Source organism: Alligator mississippiensis, chromosome 5 (genome assembly GCF_030867095.1).
Source record: "Alligator mississippiensis isolate rAllMis1 chromosome 5, rAllMis1, whole genome shotgun sequence".
Taxonomy (NCBI): domain Eukaryota; kingdom Metazoa; phylum Chordata; order Crocodylia; family Alligatoridae; genus Alligator; species Alligator mississippiensis.
Genome location: NC_081828.1, coordinates 79,558,877 through 79,586,027, shown reverse-complemented (window position 1 = coordinate 79,586,027; position 27,151 = coordinate 79,558,877). Strand labels below are relative to the sequence as shown.

General features: G+C 45.4%; 1 protein-coding gene across 13 annotated transcripts in view; it reads left to right on the top strand.

The window, feature by feature from the left end:
* The window catches only part of PLEKHG4B (pleckstrin homology and RhoGEF domain containing G4B), a 220,137-nt gene that overhangs the window by 82,205 nt on the left and 110,781 nt on the right, over nt 1-27,151 (top strand). Inside the window, exon 1 of one of the 13 annotated variants that reach the window (XM_019485571.2) lies at nt 3,095-3,349. The exons of the other annotated variants lie outside the window; for them this stretch is intronic. Coding sequence (XP_019341116.1) covers nt 3,293-3,349 — 57 coding nt within the window. The 5' untranslated portion in view covers nt 3,095-3,292. Of the gene's footprint in view, nt 1-3,094; nt 3,350-27,151 lie in introns of those variants that run through there. 13 annotated transcript variants of the gene reach the window in all.

Genomic DNA, 27,151 nt, shown 5'->3' with positions numbered 1-27,151 from the left:
GGTAATATTTGTAATTACAGGTACTAAACTTAATGCACCATAATTATGGTGCATTAATGAATGTGTAGAGGTGCCCAGTATCAAATTTTAAGTGATCTTACAATAGAATTTTACCAGTTTAATCATTTGTTTCTAATTTAATCAATATGATTCTTTTCCATGAGGACCAGGTCTGTGTCTCCTTGAAACAGATAGTATCTGAATTTCCTAACTTTCCTAACATTTCTCTTCACTTGGAACAGTCTTTTCTATGCATCAGAAAATTTCTCCTTTTTTTCCCCCTTCCCCAATAAAACACAATACTGTCTGGCCTTCAAAGATTAATTTCCTTTTCTACACTGTCAGGGTCCACAGTTGCTTTTACTTCTTTCATATGTATTGCACCTCTCTTTGTTGTACCATAAGTCAGCCAGTGCAGATTTATTGCCATCTTTGTAGGAGGTACTTGTAAAATGCTGTAAAATTGATTTTTGTAGGAATTTGGGGTTGGTTGTTCCAGTCTTCCCTAAATTCCTTACATGCTATATGGAGTCACAGGAGGTCAGCAGCTCATGGCTGTTACAGTGTAAACACTTTCAGTCCCACTTAGCAAAGCATTTTCCTTTGCCATCTCTAACTCATTTATATAAATTACACTACAGTAACTTGAAAAGGGCAGGTGGCTTACATAGCAACGAAAGGAAAGCAGTAACAGCAATGCCTTTTTAATACTTGTCAGTTGTGTGTTTTATAAAATGTATTTGCCTGACATCTGATCTCAGATGATGACGTATTCCACATGGAGCCTTGCCCAGAGTTGATTTATACAGAGTGGTCAAACTGCTTCCCCAGGTGCTTGCACAGGTGCATTATCAAGGCAAGTTGACACACCGTGTGCAGTCACAACAGGTAGATGTACCAGTGAAACATTAGCCAGTGTTGGGGGCAGGCACAGTCTCACCCTCTTCCCCCACCCCTTCAGGGTGAGATCCAGGAGGAAATTTGCTGGATGCAGCTGGTAGACTGCTCCTGCTATTCCCTGCAAGTGGGGCAAACAGCTTCCCCTCCACATGAACACATGCCTGAATTTTCTGTGAGGAGGATGGGGTTAGGGTCCTACCTCCGACTTAGCTTCGTCTGGTATAGTTCATACATCTGGGAACCATCCCTACACTTTGGAGTGTGCATGGACTGAAACTGTTCCCAGTTACAAACTGGCCGGGAGTCTAGAGGAAAGGATCTTTGCTTCCCCAACCTCAGAAAGCAGCTGGTAATTCTGCGGGAACTGAAGTGGGTGGCATAAATATGTAGTGGCTTTTGTTTTGCGTTCAAAGCTATTATCATATTGGCTGCATGGATGATGGCTGTTTTGACAATAGCAAGCTACTTACAACCCAAATGGGAAACTTGACAAGAGATTATAGAGGGGCAACTGGAGATACTAGTGTTCACATCTATTTGTGCAAGGGTAAGGGTTGTTGATTATGCTGCTTATTAGAGAGAGCAAAAATGAGTGGTGTCTTCCCTTCAGGTTGTTGGTTGCAGCAGTGTTGGTCTAAGGATATAGGCAGACAAGGTTCTTTGGGCAGATGTGATATCTTTTATTAGACCAACTAAATAGTTGAGAAAAGTGTTCTTTGCAAGCTTGCGGGCACAAACACCCTTCTTCAGCCATAGGTGTTTGTGCCTGAAAGCTTGCAAAGAACACTTTTTCCAGCTATTTAGTTTGTCTAATAAAAGATTTCATATCTACCCAAAGACCCTGATCTCTTCCCTGATATTTAACAGTTTGTGTAAATACAGTATTGCATAAAGTTGGTGCGTGGTTCTAAAGATTACCTGTTTAATGGTATTCTGACACACCCAGCTAGTAAAAACTTTGAGCACCCTAGCAAATGTTTAATCCCTAGACAGTTTGTATTTCCTAAAGGTTAGAACCACTGCAGGTGAAAGGCTCCACCTCATTCCGGTGTGTGCTTACTCTTTTTTCATAAGCATCAGGATCTACCCTTCATCCCAAAGCCATTGTAATGCAAAGGAAACACAACAAGAAAAATAACCCACATTTCAAAAAGTAGGAAAAAAATGTTACTTATTGGTTGCCTGACCTCCTCAGACACAGGAGGATGGCATCACCTTCTACTGCTAATCTCTTCGCAATAAAATCTGGTTCCTGCCCAAAAGAGTATTCCATCTTTCTACTTGTCTGTGAAATCTGAAACATCATAACCAGAAGGAAATATAATTTTACGTCCTGCTTGCCACCAGATAACTTTGAGGTAAAATGACTGTTTCAACTTTTCTCTGACCCTATTCTGCATAAAATGAACTGTTCCGAGCAGATTTTACTACCCTTTCAGCTGTCCTATGAAATATGAATTTTCATTTCTCAGTATTGCCAACTGTCATGATTTTTGGCGTTGTTCTTCAAGTCGTTGCTTCGGGAATGTGAAAAACTTAGCTCTTTTATATATATATATATATATATATATATATATATAAAAAAAAATAGAAATATATAATAGAAATATATAAATCTATATAGAAATATATATATATATATATATATAAAGAGCTAAGTTTTTCACATTCCTGAAGCATCAACTTGAGGAAAATTGCCAAAAATCATGAGAGTTGGCAACACCTAGGAGAACTTTTTCAATCTTTGCTCTCTCGTATGCCTGAAGAAGGGTGCCTGTGCCTGAAAGCTTGCAAATAAAGAATTGTTTTTGCAAATATCTAGTTGGTCTAATAAAAAATATCACCTCAGCCAGGAGTTCTGATTCCTTCTGCCTGAATAAGTTAATTTACAAATTGGCTGCTAAGTGCTTTTGGGGTTGGCTGGTGGAGAAGTTGCCCTTTCATATGGGAGATGATTTGCAATTTCAGCTTGAAGCTGAGTGTTTTTATTTTAAATATGAAAAGGGAAGGAGGAGGATGCTTTAGCTCTCTGCAGGGTACTGAGAGCAGCTTATTGTCTTGTGCTTTTTGGAGGGACGCTCTCTCTCCTGGACTGGTGGAGGAAGTTACATCAGCATGCATAATAAAGCAAAGGGAGTTTGCAGTGCACTGTTTGCGAGAGGCGCTCTCCGTTCTCACGGTCTGACAAGTAGGTAACTGGGAGGGAAGAATGTTTCCCAAGAGCATTTGCTGTGTGTAAAATCCCATGCAAAGAAGGGACGGAAAGCTAGGAAAAAATGTCAAGTGAAGCGATTGGGGTGGCGTGGACTGCAGCACAGTTTTTATTGTCTTGACAAAGTGGATTTTATGGAATCATTTTTTGCATTGAAATCGGCACAGAGGAAGTGTCAGCATGTATCACCGAGCTCCCGCTCCAAAGACAAGAGGTGATCATTATTTGAGCATAAAGGTAGGTCGGACACAGAAGTAGATGGAATAGCAACAGGGTAGATGGCCAGAAAAAGATTGTAGGCAGTGCTTACTAATGCTACCAAGAGGTTTATTATTTTGCCAAAGTAATTAAGATATCCAGACAACACTTTGACAGCTTCTTAGGTTCTTACAACTTCAGTTTTACTTCCATCAGCTCGGCATAGACAAACCTTTCAAAATCATTTTTGGAGTATGAAGGATTATGCACCTGGATAAGTGCCTTATAATGCATAATTTTTTTTTGCAATTTTGTAGTTGGTTTAATAAAATCTATAATCTCTGAACCAAGAGTTTTAGAGTTTTGCATTTCTTTATAACGCATAGTGCCCTCAGGGTGGTACAGTGTGGTGTATTCTCCTCTGTTAAAAATAAAGCTGTATTTTCAGCCATTCTCATATGCTAACTCAATGATTGTTTGATCCTTAGCTCAGAATTGGGTAAAACAAACTAGGAAATAGGCTCACGGTGTGGGATAAATGGAATTTGTTGCCTTAAGAATACAGGCAGCGTCTTACATGTAGGAATGTGTGTTGGGCTATGGGCATGGGCAGGGGCATGGCTCTGTAAAACAGAACAGTCTTTTCAATGTTATATAAAAGTAACAAAAGCTGTGTTGTTGTTTATATCCGTTGTAAAATGTGTTTAAATTTCAACTTTTTTTGTTACTGAGAGATTCAATTTCTGAGGAACTTTCTGTTGGTAATACTGTCTTACGGAAGGATCATTTAAATCATTATTGGTGGTAGTTTTGGATAGATCTAATTCAGAATAAAAGAGTATTAAAACATTTGCAGTTGCACATAGAAGAACAATGAGTGTATAAGTTTGAAAATTATAAAGCAGTTGTGCCAAACAAGCTAATATCTCAAATAGATATTTTGAAAAGAGCCACTGCTTTCTGGTACAAAAATTATGTTATAAAAGGGAACTTTAAAATGAAGGTTAGCATATTTGCATCTGTGAGCATATTCTATTATAGGTTTATATGTTTAGTACTGAAGCATTTCAAGATCAGTTTACACTATGTATAGTAAGATTACATTTCACTGCAATTATTTCAATAAATGTTTATTTATACCTGGATATTACTTTTTAAGCTATAAAGCTAACCATTTAGCCCAGCAAACCTATTCACAGAATTTAGCACTATTTAAAAAAAAAGTCTTCAAGTTACTTGAATTGCTTACTCTTTTATTTTTTTTAACACCAGCAAATGTTCAATAAATCAGGATTTGAAAGCATACGTGGAATGTTTCCAAAAGGTCACAGAAAAGATCAGCAGCTGTGACCTCAGTCAGGTACACAATGGAGAAGATAACATTTAGTCAGCTTGACATGTCTGTCTTTGTTGTCACCCATGTTAAGAAATGCTCTAGGAGTAGAGATTTACGGTCCAGTGGTTTTAGTCTGTAAGTGCCTTGTTCGAAATTGTTTCTGCATCTTCTGTGCGTGACACAACAGTTAATATTCATTTTTTCTCCCAAAGTACCCACTGATTGCTTCATTTCTTGTTAAGCTTCAAGAATGCCAGGCAATCCAAGCCAAAGTTATTAACATCTCATTTGACTTTGCATTTTCATCGGTCTGTGGGCAAAACTCTGTTCCTGTTACCAAGTGCGCTGCAGCACTCTTGATATCATGTTTTGTTCTGAGTTGATGTTTGTAAGTGTGATAAGGTTTTGTTACATAGTTTCTTTTTAGCTTCCTCTCTACCAGTAAGTAAAATTAACCTTTGATACCCCTTAACAGTAAGACTAAATAGGTCAGGCAAAGGACAGCAACGCTACATACATCTCATTTTGCCTCTTAAATACTTAACTTTTATGTATTTCTGTTTCTTGAGACAGCTACTGTTAGCAATACAATTCTTTTAAATAGACAGGATCTCTTGAGATGTTTCACATACTTATGCATACGGTGTGATAAAAAGGTCAATTAAATGTTCAAAATGTGTACCCTGAATATTTTTTTAAAGGGCTGAACATAGATTTTAAAGAACTTTTAATATACCCAAGATGTATTTTTTCTAAAACAAAACAGAAATTGAACTGTTTGTATGTCTTTTGGCTCAGGGGACTTTTCCTTTGGAAATTATTATCTCAAGATCAAGCTGCTGTGTCCGTTTTAAAGGTTCACAAATAACTTTATTGCCAGCAAAAATGACAGCATTGTGATTAAATCCTTGGGATAAATTTAGGCTGTCTGCCACAGCCCCCGGGGGGGGACAGTGCTGAAATGTGCTTTACCAGTAGCTGCTGCTGGAAAAGTGTGTGTGAGGGGCTCAGCTCACCAAGGAGCACAAGGAAACATCTCTCTGTTTCAATAATGTAAATCTGGAATGACACAGAGGTAGATGGAATTGCTCCAGATTTTATTCCAGTGTAAAGAGCACCACATTTGACTCTTGGAGCAGCCACAACATTAGTTTCCCTGCACCGGGCTGGATTGGCTGGCTAATGTGGAAGGATGTAGGTGCTTAGTCAGCAGCAGGCCCCTCCCTGTCTGCTTTGTAAATTGTTGGCATCTCTTCCAAGAAGCCTGCCTCTATCCAGGGAAGGAAAAGAGTGTGGTGGTGAGTAGTTCTGCCACAGGAGAGGAGCACTCTTTAAACCAAGGGTGGGCAAAATAGTGGATCCCACTAGTGGATCCCAGCCTGACTCCCATTTCCCAGCAGCCCTTGCCTGCATGGCAAGGGCCAGTCTCCATGGAAACCCCAGCCGCAGCTGCGCTGTGAGACCACAAGGCTGGGTTGCCATGGATACAGGCTCCAGCCACACTGGCAGGGCGCGTGGCATGGCAGAGCAGGTGGTGCTCCAGAGCTGCTGGGATCTTGTGGCAGGGGCAGTTAGGTCTGTGGTCAGGGAAGAGCTGTGATCCACTGCCTGCACGCCCCTACCCGGATCATGCAGGCTGCAGATTGCAGCACTGCCCTGGCTTCTAGCAGCAGTGACAGCGCAGTCCTGAGCCGGGGCAGAGCCGTGATCCACTGCCTGCACAGCGCTGCATGGGGCGTGCAGGCTGCAGATTGCGGCTCAGCCCTGGCCCAGGCTGCCCCTGCTGCAAGATCCCAGCAGCTCTGGAGCAACCCCCTGTCTTGCCCTGCCACATGCCCTGCCAGCATGCTTGGGGCCAGTCTCATGGCAACCCCAGCTTTGCGCTATCACAGCACAGCTGCGTCTGGGGTTTCCATGGAAACCAGCCCCAGCCATGTGGGCAGGGGCTGCTGGGAAATGGAGTCCCCTACTGGCCGGATTTGGCTTGTGGGCCAGACTTTGCCCACCCCTGCTTTAAACCATCTTTTCCATCCCCAGTACCTGCCTACCCAGGGATGGCTGTAATCTGGCCACTTAGGTTTTACACCACAACTGCTGCGTATCATCCACAGATTTCTCAGTTTTCAGTGGTCACCCAAATGGGTGCAAACACATGTTTTAGGGCATCATCACCTAAATTATGTGGGATCTGTGACCCTTGGCAAATCACTTTGTGGGCCTCAATTCCCTTATCTTTACACGGCATGTAAGTCCTGCCGGGAGCATTGTGAGGCTTAATGAGTTCACATCTGTAAAGTGTGGCAGACATGGTAAGTTTTACTCAAGCTTCAACCATCCTGAGTTTGAACTGTCCAGATAAAAAGCACTTTGTGCATTTGCATGGAAAAGTTCTCAATAGAATATACTTTTTTCCTCATGGAATAATTTTTGAATTATAAAGGATTTCAAAACATTTGATCTTACAGAGACCATTATTATCCCTCCAGGAAACAAACTGCCTTGGCGAAAGAGAGTCTGACTTTTTAACCTCTATTTTGCTTCTTTACTGAACTGCATTAAATGTTAAAGCCATTGATGTAGTGCTGGCTTTGCAAAAGAAGGAATTTTCATTTAGCATTGGTTGGCTGAGGGCATTAGAAAGAAAATTGCCATTAAAATCCTTTAAGTTGTTCAGATATTTGGTAGTATTAGTTGCAAGTAAAACTAGCCATACATGTATCAGACTTCACTTGTAGTTCATACTCATATGAATTGTTTTTAAGTATTTTCAGTAATGGACTGGAAAAACTGTAGCAATACATTTCCTTTTTGTGTATTTGCATATATACACTATTCTCCCCCCCCAACTTTTTTTTTTTTTTTTTTTTTTTTGAAGCCTCACAAGACAACACTTTTAAAGTTTACTCTGGCCCAATTTCAGACTAATCAAATTCTGGGGAGAGAGGAAGAGCCCTGTATGGTCTCTTTAACTTATGTTAATCCTAAAATAGAGAAATTTAGCAGTGACCACAAGATCTGCAAAGAGGCGAGGCATAGGGCCAGGGCCCCCTGTGGTGTTCTCTTTGTCCTTCTTAATTGTAATGTAAGGGACTGCCTTGGATCCTGTGACCACACCTGGCCCCAAAGTCCTCCATGGAGACAATATAGTAGTACAGAGATAGACTATGCAAAGGGGATTGCTGACTTTGCTGGCATTTAATACTGGGTAGTTCAGCTGGGCTGTGGACTAGAGGAGGAGGAGGATGCAGAAAAGAGTCTCCTTTGGACACACTCGCTCAACAGGTAGTCATGTCCCTCCTCCTCCCTCCCCCAGAAAAACAAACAAAAAAAAGATTTCTGGGGTCTTCTATACAATTGAACGTAATCAGAGACAATGCATTGATACATCATTTCAAGGCATTTCAGCCAAAATGGGCTGATTCAACTTGTTGCCAACTTTTTCTTTTCCGGTGGGCTTTCCATATTTTTCATGATAGCTTAGATAAAAACAAAGCTACCATAGAACATTTCGACAAGTTGGAGTTACATGGATATTTCATAAGAATTTTTACTGACCTGATTTACAGAGTGGTGTTATTCATCTGTTTCCCTTCAGTTCTTAATCCCTACATTGAGAGTTAAAGCCTGTTGCAGCAAGAGCTAGTTTGGGGAATTGGAAAGGGATTTGGGGTCTTTCTGATTTGCTTCTTGGAGTCTCACCTGCTACTATCTGATCATCGATTTTTCCTATGCAAAATGAAGTTATGATAGTCTCAGTCTAGTTCCTGAAGGAGACACGTTCACAGTGCAAAATCTGCTCTTATTTGGCAGACTCAGACTCAGATTTGGAAATTGCAAGGAGAAAAAAGTGAGCATCCATCATTGTTTGTTCAAAATATTTAATGTGGGTAGAACCACTTTGACAACTTGGTTCCAGGTTGTTCATGCTGTGCACCCTTGCATGTGTTTTGGAAAGAAAACTCAAGTTCCCGAATTCCATCGTTTAAGGGTGATTATTTTTCAGAAAAAAAATATAACAGTTAATTCTTTCTGAGAGGTCCTAACCTTTGGAATTGGCTTCATCTGAACTAGCCCGGATAAGCAGACCTTAATGGCATGCTTCAGTTTACCTTTTATGGTTGGCTTATTGGGCTAACTAAAAGTGGTAATCTGGGGTAAAACTATATATTTTCCTTCCTGTGTGTGCTTTTGGGCTTGTAGTTCATTAGTGCATTTAAAAAAAAGTCTAAGATTTGTTTTCCTCATGTCCATTTGAATTCCTTCCATAAAACTAATTAAAGATACTGATTCAACTGAACTGTGTGTAATAGCAGGTAAAAGGAGAGGGGAGGGTCTTGGACCACTTGTTGAAATTTAGTTGGATCTCTTTAGTGGTTAAACAGCACCTCTCTTTGTCAGGTCACAGCGTTTAATGCCAGCTAGAACATGGCAAATTCCAGCTGAACCCAATTGAATGATCAGAGCTGGAGTAAATGAGAGAGAATCAGTATTCAAACTTGGCTTATCTGTAAACTGAAAGAATCAGGAGGAACAGATTCATAACAATCTCTCATCCTCTGAATTGAACAACATTTTATGTTCTCTTATGATAGTAGCCTTGAAAAGCATATGTTTTTTTCTGAATGACAGGAGTAAATAAGAGGCAATAAGTAAGGAATAAAGTTGGATAGTATCTTGATAAATAAGCTATTGGAAGCCAATTTGAATATCTTTTAATCTTGAATTTTCTGGTAAGATGAAGAATTCAGTACTTGTTGAAATTCATTATCTAAGTGTCACCATTTTAAGTCTGAAATGAGGAAAAAATTTAACTGTTGATGATGGCAAATTTAATATTTAAAGTTAGTTTTCATGATCTTATTTAAGCTTGTATTGTTCATCGCAGAGAGTGAAGCAATAGTCATTATATCCAGGTGTTTCCTTTAAAAGCAAAAGCTGGTCGAGGTGACTTTTTTTTTTTTGGCACCTTAGGGTCATTCATCCTCTCCTTTTATTGGCAGTGTAACCCAGCCACACCAGTCTGCTTTGCACATTTGATCTGTGTGCTGGAGTCAGCCTCCTTCTCAGTTATGCCACCGTTTTCATTTCCTGGAAGTAACAGAGAGTTAGGAACAAACTTAGACGTTCTATTTTTTGACAAACTCTGAGGATCTGGGTGGTCCTTCAAACCTTTTGAAGTCTCTTGCTTCCCTCTCTGTCCTTTTCTTCACTCCCTTTTCTTTTCCTTCCCTTGGCCTGAACCTGGGAAGTTCTCTTCTTCCACCCCCGACACCCTCCAATACCTGGCTTTGCTTTTGTCCACTCAAGTATACTTCATGAGCTCAACAGGTCTGGCAGACTTTGCTGAGATAGCTTGTATGTTTTCTGACTTTGGAAGTGAGGGCACACGGCTGATTCTTTCTTCATATTCTCAGATGAGAGATCTCTTGGCAGAGCTTCAGGGGTGGATTCAGGATTTCCCAAAGGAGGATGTGGGAGCAGTATCCCAAACTTCAGGGATGGCTGTGCCTTCTCCCCCTCCATGGGTGTGGGTGCCACAGGAGCCTCTGGAGACTTCTTTTAAGGCCCTAAAGCAAGTGGAAATCCCTGCTCCCTTATCCCTTTGTGCTCAGAGGCACAATCCCCTCCTTTTACTTTCTGTTCCCCTCCCCCATCTCCCACAGCTGCTTTCCCCATTGCCCTGGGAGCTGGGGAAGCTCTAGAGCAGGGTGGGCAAAATATGGCCCACCAGTTGATTCTGTCTGGCCCATAGGCAGGCAGCTCCAGCTCTGGCCTCTGCTGGCTCCTTGCAGGATGCTGGGCAGAAGGAGCACTGCCTGCCTGAATCTGCTTGGCACAGCAGGCCCTGGGTGTGCTGTGCCCGGATGGTCCTAGAGCAGCCCAACCTGCTGCAGTGCACTCCATGCAGCAGCAGCTCTATCCATTCCTCTTCACTGTGGAAGCTGGGGCTGAGGGAGAGGGCCAAAGGGTTAACAGGGGCCGCCTCATGCAACACTGAAGTGAGTCAACCTACGGCAACCCAGAGTGTGCAGAGGTTCCTGCCGCTTTGTCTGCTTGCTGTCTTTCAATAGCAGGAACGGCAGCCAGGCCAGCCCCTGGGGCTGCTTGGACTTGCAGTTCCCCCTATGGCTTGCTGCAGCCTAGCCCAGCTGCCCCACTTAGGAGCTGAATGAGCAGGCACAGGGAGGGAAGGAAGTGGGAAGCTTGTAAGAAAAAGGTTTGCATATGAGAGTATATAAATTGCCATTTTGTAAGTCAGACCATAGGTCCATCTTGTCCAGTATCCTGTGTCATACAGTGGCAAAATGGAAGCTGAAAGGGAGAGTGAATTAATATACTAGCCCTCCTTCATTCCCAGTAGCTTACCTACTAGGGTGAGGTAAAGCAGGGTACCAGCCCCAGATGCTGACTGGGAGGGGGCAACTGAATTCCACCTCACTCTCATCAGGAATCTTTGCCATGGCAGGGGTATTTCTGTGCTGCCTTGCCCAGCCACAGGAGCCAGGCAGCATAGTGCTGCACCAACCAGTGTACCTGTGGGCAGGGATTTATAGATTCATAGATGTTTGGGTTGGAAGGGACCTAAGTAGGTCATCAAGTCCAACCCCCTGCCCTGGGCAGGAAAGACCGTTGGGGTTAGATGACCCAAGCCAGGTGCATGTCTAGCTTCCTCTTAAAGACCCCCAAGGTAGGGGAGAGCACCACCTCCCTTGGAAGCCCATTCCAGATTATGACAACCCTTACCGTAAAGAAATTCTTCCTGATGCCACAGCCCTGCACCTAATATGTATGTATTTGGGGGGAGGGGAGCAAATGGAGTTCATGATTGGCTCCCATTGGGTGCAGCTGATGTTGCGGTAGTGGTAGCTCTGGCAGGTAAGACTTCCTTTCCTCTCACCTGTGCCCCCTCTTCTTATCTACAGGGGCCAGCATATGTCTGCCCCCCACCCTGGGGTACCCAATGAACTCACTATGCCTCTGTTCATTCCTGTCCCCAGAGAAGGTCCCTTTAGCCCAGTGTTTCTCAACCTTTTAAGTAGCAAGTACCCCCTAACTTCTGAAAAATTTAGGAAGTACCCCAATATTCAATTTTCCAGGGGATTTTATATTTACAGACTAATATGTGCCATAAGCTGGAAGAAGGGCTATGTATATAAGGCCGTGATACGACAGATGTCTGATCTGGTGTGGGTAGGGTTGCCACCTTTTATACCAGGTATGTACCTGGGCTAGAGGTGATGTTGGCCAAAGCTAGGAGGGCTGAACGCCAAATTATTACTGGGGAATTTAAAGTGCCGCGCAATGTGCAGCATGCCAAATTTTTTGCCATAGTTTTGAGAGGGATAGAGGGAGAGAGAGAGAAAGAGGAAAAGAGGGTGAGAGAGAGATGGACAAGAAGGCAGCTGCTGCCAGCCATGGAGCCCGGGCTGTTCCCAGCAAGTGGCTGGGAGGCTGCAAGCAGCCCAGGCTCTGTGACTAGCAGCAGCTACCCAGAGCCGGTGCTGGCTGCAGCCAGGAGACTGCAAAGAGCTGCTCTGGGCTCCAGCATCGTGCGTCTTGGAGTGGATTGGGGGGGTGGGCCCTGAGGCAGCGCAGCCCAGAAAAGCCCGGTGTTGCTGCTGGCCCCTGCCTGTAGCCAGCCTGGGCTCTGGGCAGCTGCAGCAGGCAGCGGGCAGGCTGCAAACAGCTGCACGGGGCTCCGCAGCCCCAGCATCCGCTCCATGCTGGCGACTGCACGCACGCCTCAGAGCAGAGCAGAGAGTGGGGTTAGAGTCTAAAGCAGTGCAGCCCTTCCCTGCAAAATTTGTGTTTTGCAGTCTCTCTTCATTTTGCAAGAGAAACAATTCCTCCAAACACCTGATCATTGTTTTTGGCATGGGTTAATTTACCTGAATTTGTGTTTCTATAGTAATGAGACTAGCCCTTCTAAAGTGAAGATTCCTAATACTTTGAAAATATTTTGTTTGAGGTGGGAACTTTATTCCCATCTCCATTTATCTTTATTGAAATTACCACTAAATTTGGAAAGCTTGTAAGAAAAGGTTTGCATGTAAGAGTATATAAATTGCCATTTCGTAAGTCAGACCATAGGTCCATCTTGTCCAGTATCCTGTGTCATACAGTGGCAAAATGGAAGTTGAAAGGGAGAGTGAATTGGGTATGATGAGGGTTTTTTCCACTGTTCCTCTCCCACTTGCAGTCTCTAGCATGTAGGTTACATATACATAATGGGAAGGTTAATCAAATAAAAAATGACCACCCCATTCAAATTTAGCATGTTCTGGTGCTGACCTTACACTTACAGACCCAGTCACAGTGATCGGAAAACAACTAAACCTACAACTGTAGAGAACAGGAGTCAGCAATGTTTTTGGGCCAGTTGCCAAAAACCCCATAACTTGGACTTCGAAGATGTTGGCGTTCAAGGGGCAGATGGTGGAGGAGCTGCAAGGTTCCCAATTCTTGTTGTGGCAGTGCAGCCCTGGCCCCTTCCCCGCTGTGCTTCCTGAGGTGCAAATGCCGCTGCAACCAGAAATAAGCCTGGCTGGGGCTCCAGACTCCAACCCAGCTGGGGCTCCAGACTCTAGCCACTTGCAACTTTGTAGCTGGAGCACTGTCTGGATCACCACTTCTGTGTGGGGGAAAGGGAGCTGTTCCAGGGACTGGCTGTCCCCCCTGGAGGGCTCCTCTAGACAACAGCTGTAGTAGCCCTCCAAGTGCCCCCCATCTCCTGCTGACAAGGCATTGGCTGAGCAAAGGAGCTGGGTGCACACAAAACAAATGGCATGGGGGAGGGAGGGGGGAAAGTTTGCAGCCACATTCCCACAAAGTGAAGATTTCTAAACCACAGCCACGCCCCGCCCCCCCAAATGCCTAGGTGGGGAGGTGGGGGAGAGGAGGCAGCATGCTGGGAGAGGAGAGAAAGGCAAGGGAGAGCTGCTGCTGGCTACAAGGCATGGGCACCCTTCCCCCCCACCAAGGGAAGCCCATGCAGTGGGCACATAACCCCTGTTGCAAAGAAAGGGCAGGTGAGCAAGTCTAGGTTGTGCAAATAGCCTGGGCTGCTTGCAGCAGGCACCCATAAGCCTGCAAGCCGCTGTACCAGGGTCTGAAGCCCAGGCCCAGCTTGTTCTGGAAGCAGCTGCACACATGCCTCAGGAAGCATGGCGGGGAAGGGGCCCAGGCTGCGCTGCCTCCAGCTCCTGCCCTGCCATGTGCCCTGATGTGTGTGTGTAGCCACCTCTGCCACAGAGCGTGGGCTGCTTGCAACAGGCAGCAGGCAGGTTGCAAGAAGCTGCATTGGGGTTCGTAGCCCCGGCCTAGCTCTGTGGCAGCAGCGTCTGCACATGCACTTAGGGGTGTATGGAGGGGAAGGGCTGGGGTTGCGCTGTCCCAGGCCCCTTCCCCACCATGTGCCATGATGCATGCGTCCAGCCACCGTCATGGAGCCAGTCCCCAGTGTACTGGCTGCAACTTCCTGGCTGCCTGCCACACCTAGTCTGGGCTCTGGGCAGCTGCTGCCTGCCACAGAACCCAGGCTGCTCACAGCAGGGCCCACAGCTTCCTTGCCGCCTGCTGCAAGCAGCCTGAGATGCATGGCTGGGCGCAGTCACCCAGAGCCTGGGCCAGCTGTGGCAAGCTAAGCAAAATGGCCTCACGTGCAGTGCTGTGGCATGTGTCTAAAAATTGTAGAACCCAGTTCCAAAAATTGTGGAACCATGCACGTTCCCTGTACAGCCCCCTCCCAGACCCCAGCAACACCCCATGGGATCTCACCTTCCCCCCTCCCCCCATCCCCCGATTGCTTCTGTGGGTCATGCCCGCTCACCCCACCCTACCCGCAGGTCATGTCTGCCCCCCACCTCATCTGCAGGTCATGCTTACCCCCCATGCCACCTGCTGGTTGTGCTTCCGCCCCACCTGCCCAACTTAACATATCAAGTGGCCATTTTGAACCCATTAAACCTTCCCCTAATGCCCCTGAATGTCTGTACTTAACCTTAAGGTCTAGGAAGCTCTGATTCAGAGGCTGTACCCCTAATTCCCATGCCCAATAGCTACTGGTGCACCTTTCCTCCAAGAACTTGTCCAGTCCCTTTTTGAATCCAGTTAAAGGCTTCTAAAAGTTGTTATATCAGTTCTTGAACAATTTAAATCATAGCAGTGAGTAATAAGAAGATCTTGTGGTTTGCAGCCTCACTAGGGACTGAATTGTTGTTTGTCCTGTAGTTTGAGGGACTTGATATAGAATCTTAACAGGACATGCAGGTTTAATTTAGTGTTAGTTTTTCCTGACCTCTTTGTGTGCTAGTCAGTCAAGTTTCATTGCACCTTCTGACTATTCCTGTTCTCAGGCACTTTCAAATTGCAATCAGCTTCTACTATGCAGTGCAGGGCATACATTAGTCTTTTGGACCAGGGTCAGCAACCTACAGCTTATGGGCTGGATCTGGTTTGCAGAGCTGTAGCTTCAGCAGCATTTGGCAGCAAGGAGATCTCCCCATGCCTTGCTGAAGCTCTCCCTTCTCTATGCTGAAGTCAGGCAGCACAAATCTCTGGCATAAGGAGGCTCTCCCAGCACCAAGCTGCAGCCAGGTATTGGGAAGAAGTGGCAGAGATGACTGGGTCCTAGTGCCTCCTAGCTCAGACCCAAGTTGGGTCATTCCAACCCCCCGCAGGAAAACATTGCTGACCCCTGTTTTAGAGGGCAAGCAGCAGTCTCTTACAGCCAAGGCATTGCTGAGATCTCTGAAAATCTGAGGTAGTCAGCCTGAGAAGGAAGTGTTCTCTGCCCAGATTTAATATGGGAAAACTGAACTACTAATGGCTTTCTTCTTAGGGCCTTTTATCTTCTCCCCACATTCTTCTTTCTGCCGTGATTGCAATGACTGCTGTAACAACCAGCAAGGAGCTAAATGTAGCATGTCTCTTGCCAGCTCTGGGGCATGCTGAAGAAGGGTTCAGGCTTTTATGTGGAGGCACTGATTTCTCTCCACATAAACTCATCCTTTCTATATATGTCATGAGCTCTTAACATACCACTTCTGGAGGGGCTCCCAGTTTCATGAAGGATTGGGCAAAGCACCCACTCCTCAACCCTCAGTACCACAGTAGCATAGGGAGGAAAAATCTTATGGGTGTCCTGTTCCCCTTATGACAAAACCTGAGTTGATTGGTGGTCACATATGGGCTAATGTGTGGCTAAATTAATTATCTCTAATAACTATTAGTTATCAGTTATCTAGTTATAAATACAAGAACAAATGCAATGAAGAAAGGGATGTGGAGACAGAAGGACTCTTAGGAAAGAAGAAATGTTATACAAAAAGAAAAGACAATGGGTCCAAAGAAAAAGCTGAGGTGTCCTAACTACAAAGCAAAAATTCATGACCTACTTATCAAACTCAAAATGTTCCAAGATATGACCCTTTTATGACACCTTTGCCTGTATATCCTTCCCTCCAGCTGCTGCCTTCTCAAAGCTGATAAGCAAGACTTGACCTTGAGTTGATTAAGATCTGATTCTGATTTTTTGGTTTTATAATAAAAAGAACTCTTCACACTCTATGGCTGTGCCCCAGCATCTAGCAAATAGGTTTGTCTTTTTCTCACTTTCATTGCCATTTGCCATTTCTTTAACTTCTTGGCTTGGTAATCTTAGACATAGTCAATAAAAACCTTTCTAACTTTCCATTATAAAATGGATACAGTAAGAACTAACACTCATTCTTATCTTTTGGGAGTGTTGCAGTTGAAATATTAAAATAGTATTTCTGTTATCCTTTGAAAACTTAAGACTTCCTATAAAGAGGCCTGTTCTCAGTGAGGATTTCCAATGGGGGATGATAATCTCTTTTTTGCAGAGCAGTTTTTCAGATGCCAAATGCTTCGAAGCAGGGTTTGAAAGAAGATGGAGCTAGACTGTTCTCAGTGGTGGCATATGACAGAACAAGGAACAATGGTCTCAAGTTGCAGCAAGGAGAGTTTAGGTTAGATATTAGGAAGAATTTTCTCACTAAGAGGGCAGTAAAACACTGGAACAGGTTACCCATAGAGGTGGTAGATGCTCCATCCTTGCAAGTTTTCAAAACCTGGCTAGACAAAGCTTTGGCTGGGATGATCTAGTTGGGGTTGGTCCTGCTTTGAGCAGGGGGTTGGACTAGATGACTTCCTGAGGTCCCGTCCAACCCTAACTTTCTATGATTCTATCTGTATAACTGTGTGTTTGGGTTTATCATGTCTTTTGGTTAATAAAGTAGCTATTTCACTATCACTTCTTGAGGTCAAAGAGCTTCCTAGTGCCATTAACAGTTATAAACTAATCTGTTTTTTTCATTGCCTGCAAATATCCACCAGATACAGTATTGCATAATAAATAAGGTGCCATTTTAGACAGAAAGAAGCTAATAGGCTGTGGTTGATTAGTGGTCTGTTTCCTGGGCATTTCTGATATTTCTAAGTAAGCTTAATAAGCTGTAGAGCAAAGGTGGCCAACCCATGGCACAGGTGCCATGAGTTGCAAGGGCAGTTGTTGTGTGGCATACAAGCCCCGGGCACTCAGTAGGAAGGTGCTAAAATGGAGACGGGGGTTGAAGCTCCAGCCTGGAAACAATGGACATGGTGGGGGGAAAGGTAAGGGACTTAGGGGCATAGTACTGCTGGAGAGGAGGTGTCAGATGTCAGCACCAAGAGCCAGGTAACCCTTTCCCAGTTTTGCAGCCACTACTGAATTCTGGGCTTTGGGTGCTTGCTTGCCATATAAAACTCAGCTGGGCTGAGTTCCCCTCCCCAGCCCGATCGATCACAGTGCTGGGGAGGGGAACTGAGCAATGGGGCTGAGTTCCCTTTCCCAGCTTGATCAGACTGGGGAAGGGGACTGAGCCCGATCACATGGCCCCCATAGCCCTTCCAGGGTTGTGGCCCCCAATCTGCCTGCCAGATGAGAGAGGCTGTTTTGAGCTTCCCCATTATAGCCTATGTGCGAAACATCGAAACAGCGTCACTGTTTTGATTAAACGAAACAGAGCAGCAGTTTTTAAATGAAATTTGAAACAAAATGCTGTTCATTTGAAACAGAATGGTGCCATTTCGCACAGCCCTAGTGAATCCTTGATCTGCCGCTGCGCCTCCCCCCCCCCAGTGGTGAGGGAGGGGCAGGGGCTGGGGCTGGGGCCGGGGCTGGGGCAGGGGCAGGTGTTGGGGCAGGACGGGGGTGTGGCTCTTGTTGTTACGGGCTGCCCCTGTGGTCTGGGGTTGGGCCCCAGCCCCACTCCCTCCCTCACCAGTGGTGGAGGGGCAGATCGAGGCCCCTCTCACCCCAGTCTCTGGGGCTGGGCTCTTCCCAGCAAGGGGGTTGGGCCATGCTGCACTCAGAGCGGGCAGTGGCGGCACCGGGAGGGGAGTCGGGGAGGCTATGGTGAATTTTGAGGTGGCTGTAGCACCCCGCTCCCCCGTAACCTCCCTCCCAGCGCTGCCGCCACCCGCCCTGGCTTTTGGGTGTGGGACGGGGGGCATGGCTTCTGCTGCTATGGGTTGCTGTTGTGGGCTGGGGCCGGAGGCTGCCCTGGGCTCTTCCCAGCCGGCACTGGGCCAGGCTATGCTTGGGGCAGGTGACAGTGGCACTGGGAGGGGGAGCTATGGGGGAGGAGGTCTGCAGCCACCCTAAAATTTGCTGTACCGCCCCCCCCCCCCGACCCTCCCTTCCAGGGCTGCCACCACCTGTTCTGAGCGCAGCGTGGCCCACCCCCCCCCCCACCCCGACTGGTAAGAGCCCAGCATGGCTCTCAGCCCAAGCCCCCAGCGACAGCCCATAGCAGCAGGAGCTGCACTACCCACCCCACGCTGTGCCCCGGCTCTGCAGTGCCTGCCTCTGGCTCAGCCCCAGCCCCACTCCCTCACCACAGGTGGGGCAGGGGCAGATTGAGGCCCCACTCATCCCAGGCCCTGGGGCCGACCTCTTCCTGGCAGGGGGTTGGACCATGCTGCACTCAGGGCAGGTGGCAGTGGAGCTGCGGGGGTGGGGGTTGGGTGGGCTATGGTGAATATTGGGGTGGCTGCAGCCCCCATGTAGCCTCTCTCTAAGTGTCGCCATAACCCACCCGGACCGCAGCCTGGCCCAGTCCCCTGCCGGGAAGAGCCCAGTGCTGCCCTGGCTCCAGCAGACTTACCTCCTGTCAATGCAGCCGAGGTATTGGAACCTACCACTATTTCTTACCTTGTAAAGTGGGTTCCCTTTATGTGAATTCGAGTTATGCATATTTTTTCAGGAGCGCATCTACTGCATAAAGTGAGGGAAACCTCTTTCTGGATTTCTGTAAGGCTTTTGAAAAGGTCCCATATGACTATCATAAACAAACTGGAGAAATGTGGGCTGCACAAAACAACTATGTCAAAATGGCAGGAGGTTTTGAGTGCAGTCCCACAGGGGGCTGTCCTGGGCCTGGTGCTGTTCAACTTGTTTTTAATTATGCTTCTGCTGGGATGAAAGCTGGGGGTTCCTGGCTAAAGGGTCTTGCCCCTCTACTCAGGGTCAGACCAATTGCTATATTTGGGGTCAAGAAGGATTTTTACCCCACGGTCATATTGATACAGACTGTGGTGATTTTTGCCTTCCTCTGTAGTAGGGGGGCCAGGGGGGCATGGCCTTCTATCTAGGATTTCTTGAGCTTATATATTGATGACTTTTTCATAGAACCAGGCTGCCATGGTTTCCTTGCTTTACCTGTGGCAGGTTAGTGAATTATGTCTATGTTGTGTCAGGGTTGATGGTAGCCTTACACAGAGTTTAGATTATGGTTTGGATAGGAATGATGCTGCCTCAGGCAGGGGATTGGACTAGATGACCTCTGGAGGTTCCTGGCAGCCCTGCTTTGCTATGATTCTGTGACTCTCCCTACAAATGCTGCCAGCTGGAGCAACTCGGCATGATCTTTGTTATGTTGCATTGCTTCATTCTTGACCAGCCCTCATGTGGTTGGGTTGTAGTCAAGAGGATGCAAGGAGCCTTCTCTCCCTATACGGCTGTAAAGCCCAGGCTGTCTGACTCCCGGTGCTCACAGCTGCTCCATCCCTGTTTCAAGAGAGCAGGGATGAGGAGGATAAATCCCCACCATCCCCCAGCAGCTACTTATAGAATGATAGTTGGTTGTACAACTTTTGCCACATACTTCAGGCTAGTCCTTTTGTACCATGGATTGTACAGAAATGTTTCACAGCACAGCACTGGAACAGTGGTCTGGTCTGGACTGGACTGTGCAAAGCAGAAAGTATTTGTTTCGGAATTGGCGTCGGCAATTTGGACGGACAGTGATTCTATTTGGTGATTCGAATCACTGTCCTGATTCAATTTAGCCGAATCCAAAGATATATTTGGCACCAAATCTTATTCAGCCATAGACTATACAGGCAGGCAGTGCTGCTGGGACCAGCTGGGGGAGCAGCTGGATGAGCCCTGGCTTGAGCCAGCAGTCCCAGGAGAAGCCATGGCTTGTCCGGCTGCACCCCCAGCTGTCGCCTAGGTGGAGAAAGGCAGGCAGTGCTGGCAGCCCTGAGAGAAGATGCAGAGACTCAGGGGAATGATCTAGGAGCTGCGGGGAATGATTGGGGAATGGGGAAATCGAACCTGGAGCCAGGGGGGACCCTGTTCGTTCCCTCAGCCCCCAATCATTCCCTCCAGCTCCTGGTTTATCCCCCAGCTCCCAACCATTCTCCCCAGCTCCCTGATCACTCCCTCCTGCCCCTGTGGCCTTTCACAGTGTTCCCAGCACTGCCTGCCTTGCCCCGACAGGGGGGCAGCCAAGGGAACAGCCAGACAAGCCATGATTTGAGCCAGCAGCCCTGGAAGAAGCTGCATGGTCTGGGAGGAATGATTGGGGAGCTGGGGGGAATGACTGGGGGCTGGGGGAACAAAAAGGGACTTCAGCCTAGCTCCTGGTTCAATCCCCCAGCTCCCTGATCATTTCCCCCCAGCCCCTGCAGCTTCTTCTGGGGCTGCCAGCACTACCTGCTTCGCCCTGGCAGCAGGGCAGCCAGGGGAGCAGCCAGACGAGCCGCGGCTTAAGCCAACAGCCCTGGGAGAAGCTGTAGGGTCTGGGGAGAATGATCAGGGGCTGGGGGAACAAACAGGGACTTTCCCCCAGCTCCCGGTTCAATTCCCCAGCTCCCCAATCAGTCCCCCCATCTCCTGTGGCTTCTCCCAGGGTTGCCAGCACTGCCTGCCTCACTCTGGCAGGGGAACAGCTGGACAAGCCGCGGCTTCTCCCAGGGCTGCTGGCTCAAGCCGGGCCTCATCCAGCTGCTCATCTAGCAGCTCCCACTGCCTGTACAGTCTATGGCCAAATCTCCGAATCTCTCTGAATCGATTCGGAGGCTTCCAATTAGATTCGGAGAGATTAGTAGGTCTGCTGATTCGATTCAGAGATTCGGCTGCCGAATGGGCCGAATCTCTTCTATATTGAATCAGCTACCATAGCTTTGCACAGCCCTACAGGCAGACCTGTAGATCCATGATTCTCAGCCTTGGTGACACAGCACCCTGGGGTGCCTTGAGATCCTTTCTGGGGTGCTGCAAGGTGCCACTCAGTGTTAGCAGTGTTAGGTGTACAAACATGATTCACAAGATAAACTCAGTGATTTCAAATAAGAATCCATAGTGTTAACAAAATCCTGACTTGTTGTGATCTTTTTGAGTTCTTTACAATAGAAAAAATGCTATATTATTTTTAGGTAGCCAAAAAATTAGTGAAATCTAAGAGCTGGTATTTTTGAGGGGTCCCTTGAACCTAACTAGGGGTGCCTTATTTGAACCACTGCTGTAGATGAAATCTTTTCAACTCACTTGCATCATAACAGTGGTACAGCAGATTCTTCTTATTGGAATGACTTTGGGAAACGGTGATTTGATTCTATTAACCGTCTGATTCCATTAAAAGGAGACCTGTCTGTTAAGAACACTCCTTCCCCACACACCCCTGGCCCTGCTTGTGCCTCTCACTCCCCCTCCTCCCCCCGCCCCTCCCCCAGCCTCCCCAACCCTTCTGGTGCCTCCCACCCCCCAGCCCTGCTGGAGGGGGCCCCAGCTGCCAAGGCTATGGGGCTAGAGACCCAGGTCTGCAGCCCCCTTTCCCTGCAGGAGACAGCGGCTGCAGCAGAGCTGAGCCCAGCTCCTCACCTGCTGCTGCAGGCTTGGGCACGGGAGGTGGGGCCAGCTCCCTGGTGCATCACACACTCCCAGAGGGACAGAGTTGAGCCGCTCATGGCCACATCCCACTCCCTGCTGAGGCCCAAATCCCTGTTTCCCTCCCTACAGGGTTCAGTTCCCCACCCCACACACACACATACTTACCTGCAGGAGCTGCTGTCCAGGCTGCGTGGGGCCATGTGCATGTACAATACTTGCACATGGCACCCCCTATCTGACCGTCCTCCTCCCATTCCCTCCCAGCCCCCTGCAGGCTGGAACTCTGCCATCCTGCAGAGGGCTCCTCTCAAACCTGCAAAATCCCTGGGCTTCTCTCATAAAATGATTCCAAAACCCAAAAATTTTAATTCTAATATGAGCAATTTTTACATGTAATAATATACAGATGGTTTTGGTTTTCCCATATTGATTCAAATAAACAGCTGATTCTATTAACCAGAGATTCTGTAAAATGGAATCCACTGTATTTCGGCTTTTAATGTATCCTGTTAAACAGATGGTTTTACAGTTGACTTGCAGTGCTACGGGTTATATAGAAGCATGAGTAAATTTGAGTTACAACAGCATCTTAAAGGAGTGTGGATCAGATTAGGGTCATTGTGGAGAAGGAGGAAGCATAATAGTGAGCTGTGGGTAAATAAAATTTGAAGGGATTGTATAGCTGTGGAAAGTGAGCATCATCAGTACCTAGTTACATGGGGAACCCAAGCCCATTAAAGAGAATGTGGGAGGAGGCAGTTCCTTATCTGCGCTGATCCAAATCAGAAGGAAAAAAAGAACTAAAGGATGAGCATGAAGGTTCAGGGAAGATGTCTGAACTGTTTTGCCCAGCCTGACCTTCCCAGTTAACAGCTAATTTGTATCTGGGTCAGAATAAGAGAAAAATAACCTTTTCTCCTGCTGACTGTATAAATCACTAAGGACTTGGTTGTATGTAGGACATAAAACTGCTAACAAGTCTGGACTGGGCAGTGTAATGTGAGTTGACACATGCTGAATGAATAGACCTAAGAGCTCTGTTGTTTTGTTCTAGGAAGCCAGGTTCCTATATAAGTTACTGCAGTACTTTTAGAAGAGAGAGAATATTTTGTGTAATGGTTATAATCAGCAGCTTAGCTTTCATTCTGCACCTGACATGACACATCTAGTTTTCTCTAGCATCACCCCATAATTACAGGTTAAATTTGAGACCTAAATTAAGTTTACAACAATTGCTCATAGTAACACATCAATCAGTGTTTTCCAAGAATGATTTAATAGCTGTAGTTTTGAAAATCCAGAAGAATAGCACTCAGAAATATGTAGAATGTAGTGAGTATGTGAAACAAAAAACTTGCAACTGTTTAGTTTGATTATCAGTGGAGGCAAGATTTTTGGGACAAAACGGGATGGCTATTTTAAGATGCAGATTGCTAGATTTTTTAAAAATACATACATACTTTATTATAAGAGAGAGACTGTAGTGTTTCAATGTACAGCCTTGGATGTATACTACTTCTAGAAAAATGGTATGGTGACACAGATAGAAATGTCCCTGCATATTTTATCTTAAGGAATCAGTTTAGTATCCCTTGTTATCACTTGCATGGCTCAGACTTAAACAGTTAACTGTAAATTGCTACGTTCTTTAAAAAAAAAAAAAAGGCAGGTGGAAGGGTTCAAAATTTAATGTGCAGTTTCCTAAGTGTTATATTTTCCAGTGTTTTACTTCTTTTTAGTAAATTCACTGGGTACCATTTAATTTCCACTCCTGCTCATTCAATTTTTCTCTGTGTAGCTTTTAACTAAATATGTGAAATGGCCTGCTGTTGCTGAAGCAAGGAAATAAGGAAAAGGCGACTTGTGCAAATATTTACCAACATAAAATAAATATGTAATAAAAAGCTATATGCAATTTTAAAAAGCCAGTCTTTAATCAGTATTGTGACATTTAACAAGACTTGATCAGTATGTAGTCTGAGTAGGGACAGCAAAGTTTGTCCCTTGTAAGAATGCGGTACAGCTTTCAAGCAATAGATGTAACAGATGTCCTGAAGGAATATACTGAGACATCTCTTTAAATTTACTGCCTTTACATGGCTCAGTATTTTTGTTTTATTTTAACAAGTTTCTATTCCAGTTTTACTAAATTAAATCTAACAATTTAATTCAGCATGATAAATAGTTTTGGTTAAAGAAAAATGAATTATTAGGTCACTGAAAAAAACCATATGTGAAAGTTGTTGCGCAGCTATAATCTACTTTGGGACTTTGTCAAGCAGGTGTCTTATTTAGAGACACAGGATACAAGGCAGACAATTGCAAAGGATTTGATGGTCTGTTTTGTCTTTGAAAAGGGCATGTTTTGGTTGGATTTAAAAATGAAGCTAGTAAGGGGGCGGGCAGCACATCTTTCACACAGGAGGGTTTCTTTCCCCCCTGCTCCCCTCTCACAAAAGCCTTGGACAAAACCAAGGCTGGCTTCTTTCAGAGGTGACCAAAAACCCCCAAACTCTTTCATGTGTGAGGAACCTGCAACTGGCATGAGAATTAGTAATGCGTCTTCTGTTGGCATCTCGCATAGACTTCTTGAAAGTGTTTCTTTAGTCGACTTAAAGCAGAATAGAGAATTGAGGGCTGCAGTTGGCTTTGAGGAATTTCAGATTCCATCAGCGGCAATGGTCCCACCTCATTGGAGTCCTTTCTCACCATCTTTGAGGAGGAAAGGATGCTTTGGCAACAGCAGGAGTGGAGTATGCTGGACAAGGGTGGAGAGAATGGGGGTGAAGAAAGTAACTATAACAGGACACGCACCTAATAATCACCTCAAATACTGCATCAATTTTCTAGGCTTTTCTTGTTTTTATGTTTTTTAATATAGATTGAAGGCACAATCTCAAAGCGATCCATCTTGTCATCTGGTTTGGGGGTTTTTGTTGGGTCTTTTTACAGTCAGTTTTGTAGATAGCAGTTGACTTTTAAGTGGGCAAAACAAAGACTTTTTGGAAGGCCTTTTACCTTCCTGCCTGTTCTTATAAAGTGGTAGTGAAAAGTCAGGAAGAGCAAAGGTAGAGGGTGAAGTGTGGGAATGAGAGAGCAAAAGAAAGGATAAAAGTTTGCTCTTTGTTCTTCATGATTTGTAAACAAAACCACCAGAAGAAAACAAGATGCACTCTCACCAACCCAAAGTGGTCATTATTGAGGCAGGTGTCACTAAGTGACTTATATATTATCTTTCAACTTTTTTCCTTTATATGAGAGCCAATGTTCTTTCTTGACAGATATGGTATGCTTGTTATTCTTTGCCCTCGATTAGAGGCAGTGGTCTTGGGATAGGGAACAGAAGACAAGTTTGTTCTCTGCCTTGGTCTCTGATATGTCAGTTTTTGCTCTCTAGGGATGTCTATACACGTGCTCTGGAGGTGGGTGCTTTAATTAGAATGGCTTTGAGAGCTGCTGTAATTAAAAAGCCTGCAGTGTCATGTGTATTCAGTGTCCTGCACTTCAAAATGGCAGTGGGGGCATTTTAAAGCTTGTTTGACAAGCTTTGTTTAAAGTTCCCCCGCCACTATTTTGAAGCACAAGGACACTGAATACACAAGATGCGGAGGCTGCTGGAGTACATTAAAAATTACAGTGTGTCAGAGCAGCATCCTTACTTGTCTACAGGTCCCCTAGAAGCCAGGCATTGCTGATGGGCTAAGATTATTGAGGTTGTCCTGCATGCTGTTCTAGGACCTGTGTTCTAGGATTGGTATTTTTGAGAAATAAAGTAAGTTATGCTGAGAATGCATCCAGACTTCATGTCACTGATTTCTCCATGGGGAAGCTAACCTGCCAATGCATCTAGTACTAGTGCCCTCAGAGTCAGTGCTACTGTTAGAACAGGATGAATATTAGAAGAAGGAATAATAAAGGGTAAGACAATACTGCTCAGGTCTTGCGCCAGGTGTCCCTGATGCACTCTGCTTGCTCTGTGCATGCCACTTTCCAAACTGGCAGTGGCATGTCTGCCTTACTGCAGCACAGTTCACTGTGGCTCTGCACATGCCCTGCCAGGTTTACCATGCTGCTTTTGGTTCAGGAGGTGATATGTGCAAAGTATGCTCCCTGGCCCTGTAATTGAATGGTATAGACATGTCTGAGATGGCATATCAGTTTTACCTTGTCATTCTCTCCTGGAGCTCTATGAAGGGATCTGCTTCTCATTATCTATATCTAATATTAGTCCATAAACGTTATATGGGATTGCAGGAATAGACTGTTCACATCCTGGATCTGCTCTCTTTCTGAACTGTTCTCTTTCAACAACCTCAGTCAAGAGATTCATTCAGTTTGTATATACTGAAATCTACTTTCAAATCTACTTTTGTATTTGAAATCTACTTTCACCTGTAGATTTCAAACTGCTGGACAGAGGAGGGTAAGGACCATTATCCCTATTTTACAGATGTCGATGCTGAGGGCTGAAGGGGTCATTTAGGAAGCCAATTGTAGAGCTGGGAATAGAACTGAGGTCTCTTGGCTCCCAGCCTGTCCATTGCAGTGCACAGCCAGTTATTTCTTTGTGAAAAGCCAGCTCAGCAGCTAGCTGCTTGGACAGCAACACTTTCACTGCTCCCTTTCTAGCACAAAAACACTTGTAAAAGCCTGTTTAAAAATGCTGTGGGTTTCTTCAGCCTTGAGCCAGTTCTTCAGAGTAGATGAATTTAACATTTCTGCCCACTATTATATCAGGCTGTGATGGAGTGTGTATAAGGATGGACTTAGTTAATCAGAGATCAATCAGTGGAATGGCAACCAGCTGTGAGCTCAGGGCTCCTGGAGTGCTTTGGTACCATGAAGATTCTGTCACAGAAACAATGCATTTTGAGGAAAAGGGGAAAGGGGGGAAAAAACCTTAAAAGAACAAAGAAAAGGCTGTATAACCACAGCTCTGATTACTTTTCCCTGCCTCTTTTGTAAGCTGGTGGTGCTCCAGGATAAATCTCTCTGCTTAATTACAAAAAAAAATGAAAAGTTTCAACTTGTACATTTCTCCAGATGTATTTTCCTTGTGTCACTTAATAAGCCAGCTGAAATGCAGCTTACTCGTGTGGTTTTTTTTTAAATATATAAATAATAGCCATTTCTTTTAGTTAGTGGGTTTTAATACAAACACAATGGTATAAATTCATCCCCTTGTGTAGACTAATGGACTTTAGGTAGCTATTTAAGCTTCTATGTTGTTGTTCCCATAATATTGAGAGGTCTGTACAGATGTAAAAAATATGCATTTTATGTGACCTATGTAACTAGGGCTCAAATTCCTAAGAAGCTTATCAGT